The 19937-nt window shown below is 34.5% G+C and overlaps 1 protein-coding gene across 1 annotated transcript in view; it reads right to left on the bottom strand.

Moving 5' to 3' along the window:
• TMPRSS3 (transmembrane serine protease 3) overlaps window positions 1-19937 on the bottom strand; it is a 50812-nt gene that overhangs the window by 19834 nt on the left and 11041 nt on the right. The window contains exons 3-10 of the mRNA XM_043997403.1: window positions 10803-10913; window positions 9819-9935; window positions 9093-9216; window positions 7215-7340; window positions 6357-6400; window positions 4830-4995; window positions 3882-4051; window positions 3019-3114 (exon numbers count right to left, since the gene is read on the bottom strand). Coding sequence (XP_043853338.1) covers window positions 3019-3114; window positions 3882-4051; window positions 4830-4995; window positions 6357-6400; window positions 7215-7340; window positions 9093-9216; window positions 9819-9935; window positions 10803-10913 — 954 coding nt within the window. The remainder of the gene's footprint in view (window positions 1-3018; window positions 3115-3881; window positions 4052-4829; window positions 4996-6356; window positions 6401-7214; window positions 7341-9092; window positions 9217-9818; window positions 9936-10802; window positions 10914-19937) is intronic.

Genomic DNA, 19937 nt, shown 5'->3' with positions numbered 1-19937 from the left:
CAAAAATTGAAAGCCAAAAATATTTTCAGGGCCAAATGAACAATATTATAGGTAGAGTCACTTTTGTTTTTGTTTTTGTTTGTTTGTGGGTTGTTGGTTTGTTTTGGGGTTTTTTTTGGTGAGGCAATTGGGATTAAGTGACTTGCCCAAGGTCACACATCTAGTAAGTATCAAGTGTCTGAGGTCAGATTTGAACTCAGGTCCTCCTGAATCCAGGGCTGGTGCTTTATCCACTGCACCACCTAGCCGCCCCCAAAGGAGCTATTTTTTTAAAAAGAGATGACTAACTTAATGAGAAGAAAAGAAAGAAGAAAACTAAATTAGCAGTAGGAAAAATTTAAAAAGGTGAATTCCCAACCACTGAAGAAAAAATAAAAGAAACTATGGGGAGCTATTTTATGTAATTATATATGAATAAAACTGATGAACTAAATAAAATAAATTAATATTTATGAAAATATACATTGCCCAGATTATCAGACCAGGAAATAGAATAACACTATTTTAAGAAAAGAAATTGAATAAGCCACAAATGAATTACAAAAAAACCAGGACTAGATAGATTTGCAAGCAAATTCTACTAATACTACATAAACTGAAGTAAAAAATAGGTAAGGAAGAGGAACTACAATATTCCTTCTATAACAAAAATATGGTCTTTATACTTACATTAGGGAGAACTTAAAAAAAACTAGATGGACAATATACCTAATGGATAGTAATTTAATAAAATTAAACGAAATGTTATCAAGTAGATGACAGGCTATATGACTACTTTTCAGGAATGTCATAGAGAGGACTTCAGAAATTCCTTCTAGTTTTGAGATTCCATGATTAAGCATCTATTAGTAAAAAAATGAATTGAATACTGAACAAAACTTAGAGAGGTGGCATGAACTCATATAAACTAGATAATCTAGCTCTATAATTGCTTAACTCTGTGATGCTTGATCATTTATTATAACTCAGTTTCTTCAACTATAAAATTATGTAAATTGATTCAAAACCTGGTATCTTTGTTCATGGCCACTTTTGCCTGGGCAGTGGAGTCTGTAATGAAGGATTTGAGGTAAAGAGTAATAAGTGTAAAAGCAACCTCATCTAGTGAGTGTGTGTGTGTATATATATTGTCTTTTCATTTTCATAGCAAGACCCTAAAAATCTTGGGGGACTGAAAGAAACCATGGTGCCTCAGACCCACATAGCTCTTAATGGATTTCTTTGGTCAACTCCCTTGAAATGGACTTGGGCAGGAGGATACCAGGTCCCCATATGCATTGAAAGTTGCTAAGAATTTCTGAACCCAATTTCTAGAAAACTTTAGACCAATGATATTTACAGTAGGAGAAAATAAGTTCAAAAGGGCAGACTAAATGACCACAGTCTCTTTATATGTTAAAAAGCTGTTTTTATCAAACCCAGGGACTGTTTGTGAGGTTCCCTGAAACTCTGGATTAACTTAACCCCTGAGCGTTAAGTTAAAAAATTAAAAAAGGGAAGAGGAATCACCTCAGTTGAGAACTTGAAGTCTAGTAGGTGGCAAAAAAAAAAAAAAAAAAGATGCAAGTAGCAACAGAAACAGGGCATGAGGTAGTGTAGGGTTGATGTTCAACAAAAACTGTGCTATGACATCCTCAAAAGATAGTCACAGCCTTGTAATTATATACATGTGAATTGTCTTCACATGTTCCCTCCACATGTGCTCTGGCTACATTTGTCACTAACATGTGAACCCTCCACATCTGTGCACCAGACATATGAGCTTCCTATTTATGTTCCTTTTGCTTTTAACATTTAAAAAACCTTTTCCTTTAATGTCTACTTGCCTTGTTCTTCATGACTGATAAATACAAGCATAAAGATTAAATTTATGTTAAAATCAATTCAAAGATTGAAAAACAAAAATAATTTTTTGTTGTTAATAATTATTCAGATTTGGTATAAGGGACATTACTCATTCTGCTAGGTAATCTTTGTGAACCTGTGTTCCGCATGAAGTTTCTCAGTATGAACATTTATAAAATAAAGATGTCAGTAGCAAACTGAGTATAAGAACATTTTATCAGTTGACTGGCATATATTGTCTTGCTGTAAGTCTTGTAAAGTTTATTAAAGAGAATAATTATATCATGTTATATAACATTCCCTCTCCTACAAAGGACTCCAGTTTCTTTTTAGTTAATATATACAGAAATGAACAAGGAAAAGTGTAGAGAGTATTTTTATTTGACATTTGTTCCATATGTTTGCTCCAGCATGATTCCTTTACTCATCAACTCTTACCATCTTATCATCTTTGGATGGTATATACATTTGTGATGGGCTATGCATGTGTGTCCCAGGTTAATGATAGGAAGGTTCTATCACAAGTTTTTCTCTTTTTTTTTTTTTGGTGAGGCAATTGGGGTTAAGTGACTTGCCTAGGGTCACACAGCTAGTAAGTGTCAAGTGTCTGAGGGCGGATTTGAACTCAGGTCCTCCTGACTCCAGGGCAGGTGCTCTATCCACTGCGCCACCTAGCTGCTCCCACAAGTTTTTCTTACTGCCATTTCATGAAACAACTTGCCTTTGAACTAATTGTGTCTGCTGACTGACTCATTGATAAGCACATTGGTAGGAGATTGTGAGCTCTATTTATGAGTGGATACAGTCCAACAAAATTTTTTGAACCTGAAGCAACTTTTGTGAGAGGCACATATGTGGGTTAGAATGTCTTAAATACTACAGAGAAAAAAATATTTGTCCCTTAGTAGACACAAGTATCTCAGATTTTTATAGGCAACTAAGATGCTAAAAGGAATTTACAAAAAAAAAAATCAAAACCACGGTATTGATAATAATAGTGATAATGAGCCTACTTTCCCCATTTGTTCTTCCAGAATGTAACATAAGATCATCCAAAATTGCTTAAGGAAAAATTTCTCCAATTCCACATAATCCTATGAAAATCTCTGGATTTCCATCAGATCTATATATTAACATATCAGATTTCACAATATTAAATTTTACAGCACTCACCTCCCTCCTCTGTGGCCCCCCACCCTGATGTCCAGCACATTTTCCCATCAGGAAAATCCTCTTCAGAATTAGGTAGACAAATTGGCTGAATCATATCTGTTTACAAAAGAAATGGTTTTTTTCTTTTAGATTCAACTAAAGAAGAAATGTGGAGTAAAAATTTAATCTCTTTTCACTTTAGAATTTATCAGTATGGATAAAATGAAATCACATGAAAAATATGAGTTCTTGATCATTTTAAGAGCTATCAATTCATCCCAGAATTTTCCCCATAAAAACATCCCTCAAAAAGAACAAGGATGACTACAAGTAATATGTCAATGATCATATTAACATTCTGAACATAATATTTATTTTTATTTTCATGTATTCTTTCTCTCTTTCCCTTTTTTTAGAATTACTTGCTTTACAATTTGCTTTGTATATGTCACCTAGCATACTAGGTGACATCTATAGATCCCTTTGCTAGGGATTTGTAACAAAGTGTGAAAAAACTATATTACACTTTCTTTGGAGAAGGTAGAGTAATTTCCTATTTTAAACTGAATCCAAAAAGGGAATTTTAGGTATGCCTAAAATGTTTCCATTTGCAAGCCTTTGTTAAATACAATTCAATGCGACATAATGTTTTCTCTACCTTTATCAAGCATTTATTCGTTTCTTTATTCTCCCACAGAACAGAATGAAATGTAATACCATCTACTTTGGGGAATTCAGACAATTATAAAACTCAACTCAGGAGATGGATAAAGATTGTCTTTTCAGGATAGTTCCAAGAAGAGGGAAAAGATACAATATTGGAAATCCATGTAATCATTTTAATTTAAAAAGCAAGAAAACAAGGAAGCCACACTTTAAATTACCATTGAAAGTGAGAGGCATGGCTAGTTTCATTAGTGCAATGTCATTCCCCAGTCTCTTTGGCTTATACTTGCTGTGGTATATGATTTTGTCCACTGAATAAGAAGGAGCTGGTGTATCTATTAAGGTCACCAGACCTACTTGTATGGTCCATGAACTGGGCATGTACAGGCTGAAATGGAATTAAAGATGGTAAAGGTACAGAAAACAAAAATGAAACAAAATATTCACCCAAAAATATTGTGGAAATTAGTGTTACAGAAGGTCTAATAAATGTTAGCATTCATGTCATATGTTATGCTCTATTTGGCTTTTAACTCCAAGTAAAAGACTAAGGAGCAACAGGAAGAATCACACATAATTTATCAGTCACCACTCTAAAGGAGCAGAGAGCTTGGAATCAGATATTCCAGAAGGCAAAGGATATAGGCTTACAGACAAGAATAACTTACCTAGCAAAACAGAGAATAATGTTATAAGGGAAATATGAACCTTAAATGAATAGAGAACATTCCTGATAAAAAACATCGAAGCTTGGAGTTTAAATTCAGGAGTTCAAAGAAACATAAAAAGGAAAACCTGAATGGACAATTATAAGGGACTAAATAAGGATAAATTATTTACATTATAAGGCTTGTTTAGCTTAAGTGAATGATGGAAAGAGAGTGGGAAGGGAATGTACTGCAGGGGGATGGATTGAAACTTAAGGAAAATTATCTCACATAATTATTGTGAGCAAGTAGAAATCTATACAAACAAGGGGTGGGGAGGAGTTGGTAATGCAAAAATATTTACAGCAGAGAGGGTGCCCATCAATTGGAGAATAACTAAACAAATTATTATATATGAATGTGATGGAACACTATTGTGCTTTATGAAATTATGGAGGGGATGGGTTTAGCAGGCACTGTTTAAGTAGCAATCAAATAATGAAAGATGTCAGTACTCACTCATAAACACAGTGGGCAGCAGTGACAATCCACACAGGAGTGATGAGAGAACCACCACAGAGATGATATCCCTGGAATTGGAGGCTCACTTGCCAGGGCCATTGCATAAGTGATGACATGTTTCCACCAACTATGCGTGGGGTATAGCCTATCCTCAGACCACAGGCTGAAAGAGGGAGTAGCAAAAAGTAATTTTTAAAAAAAATCCTTAGTAAATGACCCATTTCCAAGACTTTTTTTTTTTTGGTGAGGCAATTGAGGTTAAGTGACTTGCCCAGAGTCACACAGCTAGTAAGTGTTAAGTGTCTGAGGTCAGATTTGAACTCAGGTCCTCCTGAATCGAGGGCCAGTGCTAAGTCCACTGCACCACCTAGTTGCCCCTCCAAGCCATTTTTCACTGCCTCTCTCCACTCCATGTCTCAAATTGCTGTCAGAGAGGGAGCCATGTTACATAGAACCATCAAGTAAGCTGAATTAAAGTAAGGTCAATTCACTTCTCTGCTTGTAATCTCCTATTCCCCCCCCCCACTTTCCTCAGCCCTACTACCCCCACACGCAGTCTCACATCAATTGTGGCTCATCACCCTCTTTTCATAGTTTTAAATCTATACTTAGAAAGTTCAACAAGACACTCCCTTCCACGCACTCTAGAATCCATAGTTCCTTTGCCTTTTCACTGCTCTTTTCTCAATTCCTCTGTCCTTTTCCAGAGCCATGGAATTTTGCCATATGCATCCACTACAAATTCATGTTTTCTAATTTCCCATCACCTAGCTCTTTCCCCACTGCCTACAAATATAGTCAAATGTCTCCCATCCTTAACTCTGCCATCTTTTCAGGTTGTCATTTTTTCTTTCTCCTGCTTGTTTGATCTCTCTTGGTCTCCTTTGCCAGTGTCCTCCATCTGTCCCCACTCCAAAGTATCCATGCCAGACAATACCCTATCTCAATATTCTTTCCCTTAGTAATCTAATCTAATTGCACTTCCCACCTCAAGGAATTGCACTGAAGAAAGTATTTTGAAATCCTTGAAGTGCTGTAGAAATATATGGGACTTTCTGTCTTCCTTTGCATTCTCAATGCTTAGCACAACATCTGACAATAATAGGTGCTTAAAAATTGCTGTTGACATTACTTGACCTGGTTTGACAAGAGTAGAACTACCGCAAGAGAATAAACAAATAATGGTTACTTGCAAAGAAGGAGCAACATTTTTTTTGTAAGGAAGGAGCAACAATCTTCTGTTCCAAAACTGTTACATGGCAAATAAATATCATGGGACTATATCCATCCTATTACATGAAGGGCATCCTTTCTGACTCCCTACTATATATCTGGGACAAACTAACCTTCTTATACTGAAATATACTATATATGTTTCTTGGCCTTTGATATGAAAAGATGAGACTCACAGTGGCCTTTTGGGAGAATATGAGATTGACAAATAGACAGACATACATGTTAGTTCTCTCAAATGAGAGTTCTTCCTTTTCTATTTTCAATTCTTCGACATTCTAAAATACTTACTCACACACTTTAAGATGATTACACGTCCAGAAGAGCATTTCTCCCTAAAATAGAAATAATAGTTAGCAGGTCATTGCTCTAAGTACTATATGATGCTGCTTCATAGATTGTTATGAAGAAAGTATATTGCAAATTGAAAAGAACCATAAAAATGTAAGCTGTAATTATTCAGTATGGTTTATATTGAGATAGGAATGCCATTCTAATAACAGACATGCCTTTCAAGCTTAATTGTACCTATAGAAAGATGCAGGAGCTCAGATACAAGACTACCTGTATGGCTTAGATCACATTATTAAAGTTGTCTCTATTCATTCCTGATCAGTTTCCTGAAATTATTTTGTAGTTTGTTTCATAACCTATAACAATAAACACTAGTGATCCTCATTGCTTTTCTTACTAAGGATGAACTTTTTATTCATCCTTAGTATCTGAGCTCCTGCATCTTCCAGCAATATGTAAACAGCTAGGGTATTCTGTAGACAACGAATTAAATCAAGTTATTTATGGTTTTGTGACTATTTCCAATACTCTCAAAGTTGGAATCTAATGTGTTTCATTTCTTTGATTTTTAGACAGTTTCATCATTTATTTCATAATTATGCTAATATCCAACTCTTCCTCATTATCCTGGGTCCTTGAATGTCACCACAAGCTCTGGTAGGTACAATTAAGCTTGAAAGACATGTCTGTTATTAGAATGGCATTTCACAAAGGACAGTCTTCAAATGAGATGTTTGGGGGTGGGTGGATGGAAGAAGAAATTCAGCAAGTCATGAAGGCTATTTTCTGAGGCATGGAGGAATTTCCTTCTGTGTTGGTAGAGAAATTATGTACATCAATGAATTATTAACTTACCTTACATATACTGCATGGTGTAAAGAGGTCACCTTATTTTCTGGTATAAGATGATTAATGGAAACAAATTCTTCTTGCAACTCCTCCTCAACTGCTTCTACCCTCATAGCGCGTGAACTTATATAGCTATGAACAAAAAAGAAATTCAAACCACTATCATTACTTTTATATTTATTTTTATAACTCAGATGAATTTGAACTCAACTTAGAACCTTAGGGTGGTGTAGTGAGAGTCACAGGATTTAGACTGGCTCCTTTATTTATTTCCTGTGTGACATGGGACAAATCACTTAACTTCTTTGAGGTTTTGGACTTCGAGGTACAATTGAGGGAACTGGAAGATTAGGATAGTAAATGGTTAATTGTGGGAAGTGAGTGAAGTTTTCTCATAAAAGTACATCTCAAGCAACTTATATGTCTTATCTGAAAACTGACCCTGTCCTGACCAATCAGGTATTGTTTCCATGTTTCTTTGATTATTTACAGACACTTGGGGGGGAGTTGGATACCTCCTTTTCTGAATTCAGGGCATTATACCTATTTACTCTCTTCCTCCCAACTTGGAAAATCCCCAATATTTCCTCCAATTAGAAATCAGATTATCTAATGTTGTATTGTTTGGTTTTAACTAGGTGGTCTTAATTAATTGCTTTTAATGGATAAAAGCCTGTGTCCCCCTATATTCAGGGTCCAGGCCTAAAATGAGGAAGTCTGGTCCAGTTTATCGGGCAATTACCAAGCATTGCTTAATAAATTGATAGGCTTGGGAAAATAAAACATTTGTTTCATCAGTCATTTCATCTTTCACTTTCCACATCTTTTTTGACAGAGCCAGTAGGTTTAGTATATTAAGTTTGCCCCCAGGGTTTGGGGTGGTTCCATTTGCCATACTTTTCAACTAGAAATCTATGATCCTTTGATAATCAGATCAGCAAAAACCTAATGCAATGGGACGCAAGATAGTTCTGATGAGGGAAAGAAAGCATAGTTAAAAGGGAGCTAACAGTCTGTCAACTGAGAAGCAATGGTGTGTATTTAGGGCAGAGAAAGAATGCTGGGGTGGATGAGTGGGTGGGGAATGTTTACTGTAAAGTTTTATTTAAGTTCCATGTTGGAGAGTTCTACAATTTTAGAGACATAGAACACTTGGAGAGATCAGATTCAAAGGGAAATGAACGTGGTAAAGAGTAGGACTGAAAAAGGAAGAAGAAATTGAAATAAGGATGGGGAATGTATTTACCTGATGCCATTATATATACATAAAACATAAATAGTTAACAAATGAAAATTTCATTCAGATAGCTTTATTTTGATGAGACACTGGTAGATTAGAATGACTACTTTTTACAAACTAATTTTTTAAAAAAGTTCCTTTGATCAAACGTTGTTGTTTAGTTATTCCAGCAAGGGCAAGTAGGTGGCACAGTGGACAGAGTGCTGGTCCTAGAGTCAAGAGGACCTGAGTTCAAATCTCACCTCAGACACTTACTAGCTATGTGATCCTTGGCAAGTCACTTAACCCCAGTTGCCTTAAACATCCGGGGCCATCTCCAGTCATCCTGATATATCTTGCCACTGGACCCAGATAGCTCTAGAGGAAAGAGTGAGATTGGTGACCTTGCACAGCCCTCCCTTATTTTCTGACTCCAGGCCTGGCATTCTATCCATTGCACCATCTAGTTGCCCCTGGTCTCATGTGGACATAGCCAAAAAGGAAGCAAGAATATATTTCTGTTTATGTTGATGTTCATACTAAACCTTGAACCTTTTAAAGACTTCATACTATTTCCATATATTATAACATTTCAAAATTTTGACCTGTTGCACTTAACTCTTCAAAACAAACAACACATAGATTGGAATTTTTTTTTCATTTACCTTGAGAAACCTAATTGTTCACAGGCTATAGGTCCATATTGACCTTTCCAATCATCTGAACACATAGTTCTCCATGCAGCAGCAACAAATACCTGAAGCACAGCATTATGTCCACTCACACGGACTGGTAGAAACATATAAAGAAAAATATGGTTAGTTGACATATAACTTTAGGATGAATGTAAAAGATTTTATTATACAATATTATAATTCAAATAGTACTTTTTCTTTATCAAGTTAATTACAATTCTTCCATTGTTTGTTTCTGTTTGTTATTACTATTCAGGTGTCATTCATAACCTTGTTTAAATCTCACCTCCTAATTGCTACAATCCACAGTAATCTATACCCTGTAACATTTGTCTGTATCGCTTATGTGGCAAATATGTGTATATACACATGTATAAATACATATAATAGCTATGTATATATGTCTATATAGGTACCTATATATGTATACACATACATACATACATATATAGATATAGATATATGGATATATATTCTCAACTAGTTTTTTTGTGGGCAGAGAACAGAACTTACTTTTTCATATTATTCACATAGGCTACCACAGGGCCTCATAGAATAAGCACTTAATATTTGTTGATTATTTTTTTAAAAACATGAGTATGACTTTTTTTACAGATAAAGAAAAGGAATAACTGAATTTATTTCCTCTCACTCATACCACTAACAATAATAAAGCAGAAGAATAAATCAAATTACCACATCTGTATTCATCCTCTCCATCTTTACAGTTGTAGATACCATCACACTTTGCTGTCAGTTCAATACATTGAAAAGATGATCTGCACCTGTATTTCCCAGAGCAATTGAAGTGTACTAAAGGAGATTGGATTAAAAAACAAACAAACAACAACCCAGAATATTAACAAGATTGCAGGTTTGAATACAAGGAAAACAAACCTCTGTGATGAAACCACAATTAAAAATAATAAGAAAGTTCTTGTACAGTCCTTTTTAAGTTAATAAGAAAATTAGTAGAAACTGTTTTTTTCTGCTATTTTATCTTTTCTAGTCCCTTTCAGCTTCTGTTTCTTAACCCAGAAGAGATATAGCTTCCTCTCACAGAGTAGAAACTATCAGAAAGCTGAATCTGAGGAGACATTCCAGCACTTAAAAGGACTGAATGGCTAAGCAAGTTTAGTGAGGGAGCCTTAAACATAGTCTGATCATTAATCCTATTCTTTCTTTTTTTTTTCCTCCCTTATTGTGGACAAGGAACAAATGAATGATGGCTCCAGAAGTTCCACTGACTTATTAAATCATTATTTCAGGAAATTCAATTGATGAGCAAATATTTTTCCTTTTATGAGAGACTTTGAAACAATGAATTTTCACTAAAATTGCCTCCAACTTGTTTTTTTTAAATCGCAGAAATATTTGATAAATGAATGAATGGGGTTCTTTGTGTGTGTGTGGGTACTCCAGCCAATATTGACACACCTGACACTATTCAATTACAGTATCTCCTTTTGAATGTTTCTCACTGTTTCAATTTCCTTAGTGACGTAGCCTTGGATTTTGCCCACACTGCTTTAGACAGCAGAATGACCTTACTGATAGGGCATTTTGCTTCAGTAATTAAGCATATGTGGCAGCAAAACACTAATCTCAAGAGGAAGCTCATGAACATTTAACTCTTTTAATAATTATTTTAAGACCTATTAAATAATAAATTGTACTCACTGCCCAAACCAATGGCCACTGCTATGATTAGTGCAATAATTCCAATGACGATGATTGGGAAAAACTTTAATGGAAGTAAAGAAAGGATCTGCGCAGCTAGTGCATCCGCATCTATAAGCCAAACGGAAGAATGAGAATAACAGCCATAATTGAAAAATGCTATTTATTTCCCAACATCCTCTAAGTCACTCCCTCCCCATCAGTTCTGTGATAGGCCTCACTCAAGCCAATCTTCTGGCCATTTTGGTTCAATGTTGAAACCAAATGAGATGCTAAAAAATGCATTGAACAGTTAACAAAAAATGACTTACTATAGTAAGAAAAGGATATTCAATAAGGACAAGCATTGAAGACAGTTGATTCGACTGAGTAAAAGCTCTCTTGCTTGAGTTGCCCAGTGTAATCCACCAGCCAAGTATTACAGTGTCCAAGGAGTTTCTCATAGTTGCTTAGTACTAGGACAACCGGGAAGTGATATAAACAGCCTGAATTCATGTTTAGTTCCCTGAGCCAATATAGTCCCAAGGATGGATGGCCTTAATACCTCCAAGGGGGAAATAATATCCTAACTTTAATAGAGAGAGGAGGACATTGCTTTCTCTTAGTATAAGACTTTGACTCCTGCTTTACTTAGAAAATAGAGACCATCTGTCATAATGATTCCTGGGTCAGATCAAGTGGTCTATAGCCTGGAGAGCATAGGATTTGGGATCAGGACTAATGGAGGAATTTTACTGATACCTCCCACTGCATAGAGTTGTTTCTGGGACACGTCAGCAACAAAGATATCATGTGTTAAATGACAAGGTGGGATTGCTATTTGCACTGAAACACTTAGAGCAGGTGGGGTATTGTAACCAAAACACAAGGGAGAACTTCTCCATATCTAGCTAATGATGACAATTTGAGTAGAATAAGTCTGCAATTCATGCTGCTCCATCAATTTCTTTGACTCTTAGAAGCAGTTTTGTTACTCTACCTGTGGTGCTAACCCAGGAATTGTTATTGCCAGAGTCCAATTCACCAGTATTTTAAAAATCCACAGATATCCTGACAGTCTCAGACACTTGGAGTCTCAGTGTACATCACTCTAGTCAGCAAAAATTCCAAATAAATTTTAAAAAATGTTTGGATCAGCTCACCATTCCACCAACAGTGAATGTGTCCCAATTTTCCCACATCCCTTCTAACATTTGTCACTTTCCCTTTCAATCATTTTAGCCAAACTGATCTATGTAAAATATCTCAATTGTTTTAATTTACATTTCTCTAATCAATAATGATTTAGAGCATTTTTATATGACTATAAATTGTTTTGATTTCTTCATTTGAAAACTGTCTGTTCATATCCTTTGACCATTTATCAATTGGGGAATGACTCACATTCTTGTAGATTTTACAAAGTTTTTAAATATATATTTTAGATATGAAAACTTTATCTGAGAAACTATCTATAGAAATTTCTTCCAAATTTTTTGCTTGCCTTCTGATCTCGACTGCATTTGCTTTATTTGTACAAATAAAACTTTTTTAATTTAATGTAATCAAAATCATCAGTTTTATACCTTATACAACTCTCTGTTTTTTGTTTATTCATAAATTGTCTATCTATAAGTCTGATAAGTAATACGTTCCATATTCTATTTTTCTTGTAATATCTCGATAACTAGGCTATGTATACATTTTGACTTTATCTTGGTAAATGGTTTAAGATATTGGTCTATATACAATTTCTGCCATTCTGCTTTCCAGTTTTCCCAAAAATGTTTGCCAAATAATGAGTCCTTTCCCCTAAAACTTTGTTATTCATATTTGTCAAATACAAGATTACTCTATTCATTTTCTGCTATAAATTATCTACTCTGTTCCACTGATCTACCTTTCTATTTCTTAGCCAGTACAAGATAGCATTGATAATTACTGCTTTATAATATAGTTGAAGATAGGGTACTACTAAACCTCTTTTGTTAATATTTTTTTCATGAGTTCCTTTGATATTCTTGACTTTTTGTTCTTCCAAATGAATTTTGATATTATTTTTTCTAATTCAGTAAAATATTTTTGGTTATTTAATTGGCATGCCATTGAGTATATAAATTCATTAGGTAAACATTGTCATTTTTATTATATTAGCCCTGACTACCCATGAAAAATGAATATTTTTCCAATTATTTAAATCTGATTTTACTTTATTTTGTTTATAATTTTTTTATAATTTTGTTTATATGGTTCCTAGTGTTTTGGGGGGGTTTTTTGGCAGGTGTACTTGGAAGTATTTTAAGTCTTTTATACTGTTTAAATGAGGTATCTTTTTCCGTTTCTTCTTGTAGGATTTTGTTGGTGATATATAAGACTGGTGATGATTTATGTGAATTTACTTTAAATTATGCTACTTTGCTAAAATTATTGTTTCAACTAATTTGTTAGTTGCAGGGGAAGCTAGGTGGTACAGTGGATAAAGCACTGACCCTGGATTCAGGAGGACCTGAGTTCAAATCTGGCCTCAATTACTTGATACTTACTAGCTGTGTGACCCTGGGCAAGTCACTTAACCCTCATTGCCCCACAAAAATAAAATAAAATAAAAACAAAAAGTCCCTTGAGCAGCTAGGTGGTGCAGTAGATAAAACACTGGTCCTGGATTCAGAAGAACATAAGTTCAAATTCAGCCTCTGATACTTGACATTTACTATCTGTGTGACCCTGGGCAAGTCACTTAACCCTCATTACCCCACAAAAAAAAGAAAAAGAAAAAGAAATCACTTCTTCTGGAAAGACCTACATGAACTGAAGCAGAGAAATAATGTAAGATGATCTTCTGGGAAGTACATGGTTATTTTCATCAATGCAATAATTAATATAACTGGAGGACTTATGAAAATTGCAATCCATCTACAGAGAAAAAACTGATGGTATCTGAAAACAGATTGAAGCATAATTTTTTGACAGTTCCTTAATCCGAAGTTTTTAACTTGTTAGTTGAGTCTTTGGGATTTTCCAGGTATATCTTCATATCATCTGCAACGTTTTATTGACTCATTCCCTATTCTGATTCCTTCTATTTCTTTTTCTTCTCTTATTGCTATTGCTAGGATTTCCAATGCAATATTGAATATTATTGGTGAAAGCTGGCATCCTTGTTTCACACCTGATCTTACTGGGAAGGCTTCTAGGTTATCCCCATTCCAAATAATGTTTGCTGATAGTTTTAGGTAAAGAAAAAATCCATTTATATCTGTACTTTCAAGTGTTTTTAATAGAAATAAGTATTGTAATTTATCAAAAGCTTTTTCTGCATCTATTAATATAGTCATATAATTTTTTAACTTTTATTATTTATATAATCAATTATGTTAATAGTTTTTATGTTAATCTATCCCTACATTTCTGGTATAAATCCCACTTGGTCATAATGAATAATCTTTGTAAGATATTCTTTTAATCTTTTACCTAGTATTTTAATATAAGATTTTTACATCCATATTCATTAATTAAATTAGTCTATCATTTTCTCTCTCTTTTTTTGCCTCTTCGTGGTTTAGTATCATATGTATTTCATAGAAGAAGAAGTTTGATAGAATCTCTTCTTTGTTTAGCATTCCAAATAATTTATTTAATATTGGAATTTAGTTGATTGTTAAATGTTTGATAGAATTCACTTGTAAATCCATCTGTTCCTGGTGCCTTTTTTCTTAGGAAGTTCATTTGTAGCCTGTTTGATTTCTTTTTCCAAAATAGGTCTTTTTTTTTATAGTCTAGTTCCTTTTCTGCTAATCTAGGCAATTTATGTTTTTGTAAATATTCTTCCATTTCACTTAAATTTTTAGATTTTTTGCAAATAATTGGGCAAAATAACTCCTTATAATTGGATGGCAATATTTTACAGCTACTGTTTTTACCATAGCATCTTAATAACTGATCGTCACTGTGAAGAACACCAGTTGAGGCCTGTGGGCTAAAGTAGTAAGAATGTTGGTACCCACTTGATCCACTAAAAGTTGCTCCTCTGAGAACTTGTACTGCAAGCCTGAGTGCCAAAATGTGAAAGTATCTCAGAGGGAGGCAGATAGGTATTGCAGTGGATAGAGTACCAGCTCTGGACTATGGAGGACCTGAGTTCAAACCCAGCCTCAGACATTTAGTAGCTGTGTGACCCTGGGCAAGTCACTTAACCCTGACTGCCTCCCAAAAAGACAGAAGGAAAGTGTGTCAGAGGAAATACTACACGTAAATACTTTCATTATGCACCGGTGCATAATTGGAATTAGATCTTACGATTTATATGCAAGTGTTTCATACTGCTTTTTGTCAAGAGCAATTTCAGCTCTAATTCACATGATAAAATTTGCTTACCAGGACAAGATAATCAAACAAATTCCTAAACCTAAATTACTTTTAAAAAAAGATAAAATTTTGGGGCAGCTAGGTGGCACAGTGGATGGAGCACCTGGATTCAGGAGTACCTGAGTTCTAATCCGGCCTCAGACACTTGACACTTATTAGCTGTGTGACCCTGGGCAAGTCACTTAATGCAAATTGCCTTCCCCCCCCCAAAAAAAAGAGGAGTCAAAAAACTTTGTGGGAAAAGTAAAAAGAGAGATGTGTTGAAAAACTGAGGAAAGGAACTATATGAGCATATCAATATCCAGCTTGTCCTTGAAGTAGAAAATTTAATGCCATATTTCCCAATTAAAGACAACAAAAAAGGAAAACAAAAAAGCACCACAGAAATTCTAGCTGCCATTAATCATCCACTGACAGTAAAAATAAGTAGTTCAGACTGTGCAGTCAAAGCAGCACAAAGAACAAAACAAACAATTCAGCATCAATACAAAACATGACTACAGAGGCTTAAGAAGTAAAGAAATCAAGGATAAGGCAGATCTCCTCCAAAAATTTCTAATCTATATGGTTACAAGAAATTCAACAAAATGAAATTTCAAATTGTATAAAGTTTGTCCACAGTTAATATTAAAAAAGACCATAACAGTAACATCAAGGGAGGTAACAAACTCTAGCTTCTCTGCATAACTGGAAAGCTGTCAGACAAGATAAGGTCCAACATTAATGGCTCAAATATTTATAATTAACCAAAAAAAAAACCCACCCAAATACTTCATAATTACTAGCAACACAGTTTACCAGCTTCCTGTCAGACATAAGTTAATTCCATATTTGTTTGTGTTTGTTTGTTTGTTTGGCCAGGCAATGAGGATTATGTGACTTGCCCAGGGTCACACAGCTAGTTAGTGTCAAGTGTCTGAGGCCAGATTAGAACTCAGGTTCTCCTGAATCCAGAGTCAGTGCTTTATCTACTGCACCACCTAGCTGCCCCAATTCCATATTTCTTTTTTCTTTCTTTCTTTCTTTTTTTTTTTTTGGTGAGGCATTTGGGGTTAAGTGACTTGCCTAGGGTCACACAGCTAGTAAGTGTCAAGTGCCTGAGGCCGGATTTGAACTCAGGTCGTCCTGAATCCAATGCCTGTGCTTTATCCATTGCGCCACTTAGCTGCCTCCCAATTCCATATTTCTTAAGAGAATCACATAACTATTTCCAAGAGAGTACCAGAGATGCCTCCTAATTTAGAACAATTAATAGTCTTATACTAAACACAAAGCAGTTGATATCACAAAAATTATCTATAGACAAAAGAAAACAAGAAGATATAATATTGGCTAATTTTATACAATACTTTAAGGTTTGCAAAGTTTTTAAGGTTTACACACATTATCTCATTTGGTATTCACAACAACTCTGTGAGGTGGTTGCTATTCTACTCCCATACTACAAGTGAGGAAACTGAGACTAGAAGAGATTAAGCAACTTCCCCGATTCACACAGCTAATGTTTAAGGCAGGATTTAAACTTTGCAATCCTGATGGGTATAAGCATAAATTCAGAATTACTTTTACTTTCATTCAGTAGTTATTAATGACGTGAATTATTTTTTCATGTTTGTTGTTAGCTTGGATTTCTTCCTTGAAAATTACCAGTTCAGGGGCAGCTAGGTGGTACAGTGGATAAAGCACCAGCCCTGACCCTGAGCAAGTCACTTAACACCAATTGCCTCACTTAAAAAAAAAAAAAAAGCACCAGCCCTGGAGTCAAGAGGACCTGAGTTCAAATCCGGTCTCATACACTTAATACTTACCAGCTGTGTGACCCTGGGCAAATCACTCAACCCTCATTGCCCTGCAAAAAAGAAGAAGAAGAAGAAGAAGAAGAAGAAGAAGAAGAAGAAGAAGAAGAAGAAGAAGAAGAAGAAGAAGAAGAAGAAGAAGAAGAAGAAGAAGAAGAAGAAGAAGAAAGAAAAGAAAAAGAAAGAAAATGACCAGTTCATAGACTTTGACCAATTTTATAGGCTTAAACAGAAAAATGAAGAGAATGACTTCATAGAAACCTGAAAAGACATGTATGAACTAATTAAGAGAGCATAGAACTAGGATAATAATGTATATACTAACAAGATTATAAAGACAAAAGACAGGATCTCTGAAGAATGAAATGACAGTGTATGATTACAGAGGATTGGTAATAATCTATCATACCCACTTCTCAACAGAGAGGCAATAGATTAAAGATGCTAAATGAGATACATTTTTGAACTTGGATAATGTGAGAATCTGTTTTGCTTGACTGCATATTGATTATTGGGTTTTCTTTTTCTTTTTTTTCTTTTAAACTGAGAGGTGAGGTGAGAAGAATAGAACATTTAGTTCTTGTTCATTAAAAAAAAACCCTAGATTTTTGTGCAAAAAATTACTTTTATGCAATCAAAATTTTCCTTTCTGCCTTCTATAATACTTTCTATCCATTGTTTTGTCATAAACTCTTCTTCTATCCATAGTCACAAAAGGTAATTTCTTCCTTGCTCCTCTAATTTATGTGACATTTAATATCTAAGCCATTTATACATTTGGAGTTTGTCTTGGGCTATAATGTGAGGTATTAGTCTGAACCTAATTTTTGCCAGACTTTTTACTCCAGTTTTACCAGCAATTTTTGTCAGGTGAGGAGATTTTATCCCAATAGTTGAGGCTTTGGGGTTTATTGAATACATAGTTAGTAGGATCTTTTATTTCTTCATGTTGTGGATCAAATTGATTCCACCGATGAATCTCTCTATTTTTTTAACCATGTGAGATTTAAAATTGGATATTAGATCATAAATCTCCCCTACTTAACCTTTCCCTTAATTTATCTCCCAAACTAGTAAATGGAAGAAGCTTTTGGTTTTCTAGATAGACCTTTTTATTTATTGTTATGGTAGTCACAAGGTGATGTTGATTAGAAGGATAGGAAAGTTGAAACACAATACAAATCGTCTTAAGTCTAAGCTTAGTCTATATTCCTTATAAAAACTCACCAAACCGAAAAGGCCACCTTTGGAGAGAGACCGTCTGTGCCGCGCCGTCAGGAGTCCTGCCAAGCAGGCAAAAGCCTCACTTCCGTTCTCTCCACCCCGGAAGTCGAGTCCCCCAGGCCGTCTGATGTGCGCAGCAGGCGGACTGTTCGTCTCCTCCCCAAAAGGGTGGTCCTTGAAAAACTGGCGTCTTTCAGTTATCCTAACCGACTGTTAAAAACTTTCATATTTTACCACAACCAGTACTAAATCATTTTGCTGATTACTGTTTTGTAATATAGTTTGGGATCTAGGACTGCTAATCTCTTTAGATTCTTTTCCTTGAGATGCTTGAAGTTTGTTTCTCCCATTGAATTTCATTATTATTTTTACTACATCTCCAAAACAATGCTTTGGAAATTTGGTTGTTATAGCACTGAATAAGTTAATAAATTTAAATGGTATTGTCATTTTTATTCTATTGGCTAGGCCTACCTATGAACATTTAATGTTTCTCCATTTTTTAGGTCTGTCTTTGTTATTATAAGGAAAGTTCAGCTGTATTCACTATAGTGCCAATTTGTAGTTTGGTAGGTAGAATGTATCTATTTTGAATGAAATATCTCTTCCTATTATTTCTTGATAGGTTTTGTTGTCAATATACAGAAATACTAATGATTTATGTGGACTTATTTTATATTCTACAACTTTGTTAAAGTTACTGCTTCACTTAATTTTTGGTTGACTCTATGACTATAAATATGATCTGTAAAAAAGCAATAATTTCATTTCTTTTTTGACTGTTCTTATTCCTTTAGTTATTTTTGTCCTGTTTTTATAGCTAGAATTTTTTAACACATATTAAAAATGCTACTGTTAATGGACATGCTTGCTTTACCCTTAATCTTATTGGGAAAGTCTCTATTAACCCCACTATAAGGAATTATAGACAATACTGGCTCTTGGTTCTACATAAATTCTATCTACCCTTTAAAGGAAGGTTCCATTTATTTCTATGGTTTTTGTGTTTTTAATAGAAACTGATGGTGTAATTTGTCAAAAAAAAATTTTACTGCATGTGATTTTATTGTTTTTGCTGTCAATTTATGGCTTATTATGTTTATAATATTCCTATTATTAAACCAATCTTGATTAGCAATTTGGTCATTGCATATAATCATTCTGACATTTACTATAATAGTCTTTGCTAATATTTTATTTAAAATTTTCTTCTATCAATACTCATTAAGGGCATTGAACTAGTTTTCTTTCTCCATGTTGCCTCCTTTTGGTTTAGACATCAATACCATAGTTATGTCATAAAAGGAATTTAGGATTCTTTTTTTCTTATTTTTGAAAAAAGTATATATACCATTGCAATTAATTATTAATTTATTGGTTATTAATATAATTATCTAGGTCTGAAATGGGTACTTTGAAATCTGCAACTTAACTACATATAAGAGGATGATGGTAAGAAATATTGAGTGTGCTCAGCATGAATGGTATATACTTGATTCAGCCTGCTTCTGCTTCTCTTCCTGCTTCTTTTCCTTTTCTTGAGATGACAAACACAGGTTCTTATACCTTACCTTCTATTCTTTTAAACCCATCTTCATGAGTCACTCTCTAAGGTTATAGTTTGTTTTTGATCGTGACTAATGTCTGCATTAGTATACCAATCATCTTTACCATTTCAGTTCTGCCGTCTCCACCATCCCAGTCAGTCCCTTTCTTTCCCCCTTTAAGTTGAATGTATTTCTATATCAAATTTATACATGTGTTTGTGTTC

Source organism: Dromiciops gliroides, chromosome 3, assembly GCF_019393635.1.
Source record: "Dromiciops gliroides isolate mDroGli1 chromosome 3, mDroGli1.pri, whole genome shotgun sequence".
Taxonomy (NCBI): Eukaryota; Metazoa; Chordata; class Mammalia; order Microbiotheria; family Microbiotheriidae; genus Dromiciops; species Dromiciops gliroides.
This window is presented reverse-complemented; position numbering and strand designations above follow the sequence as displayed.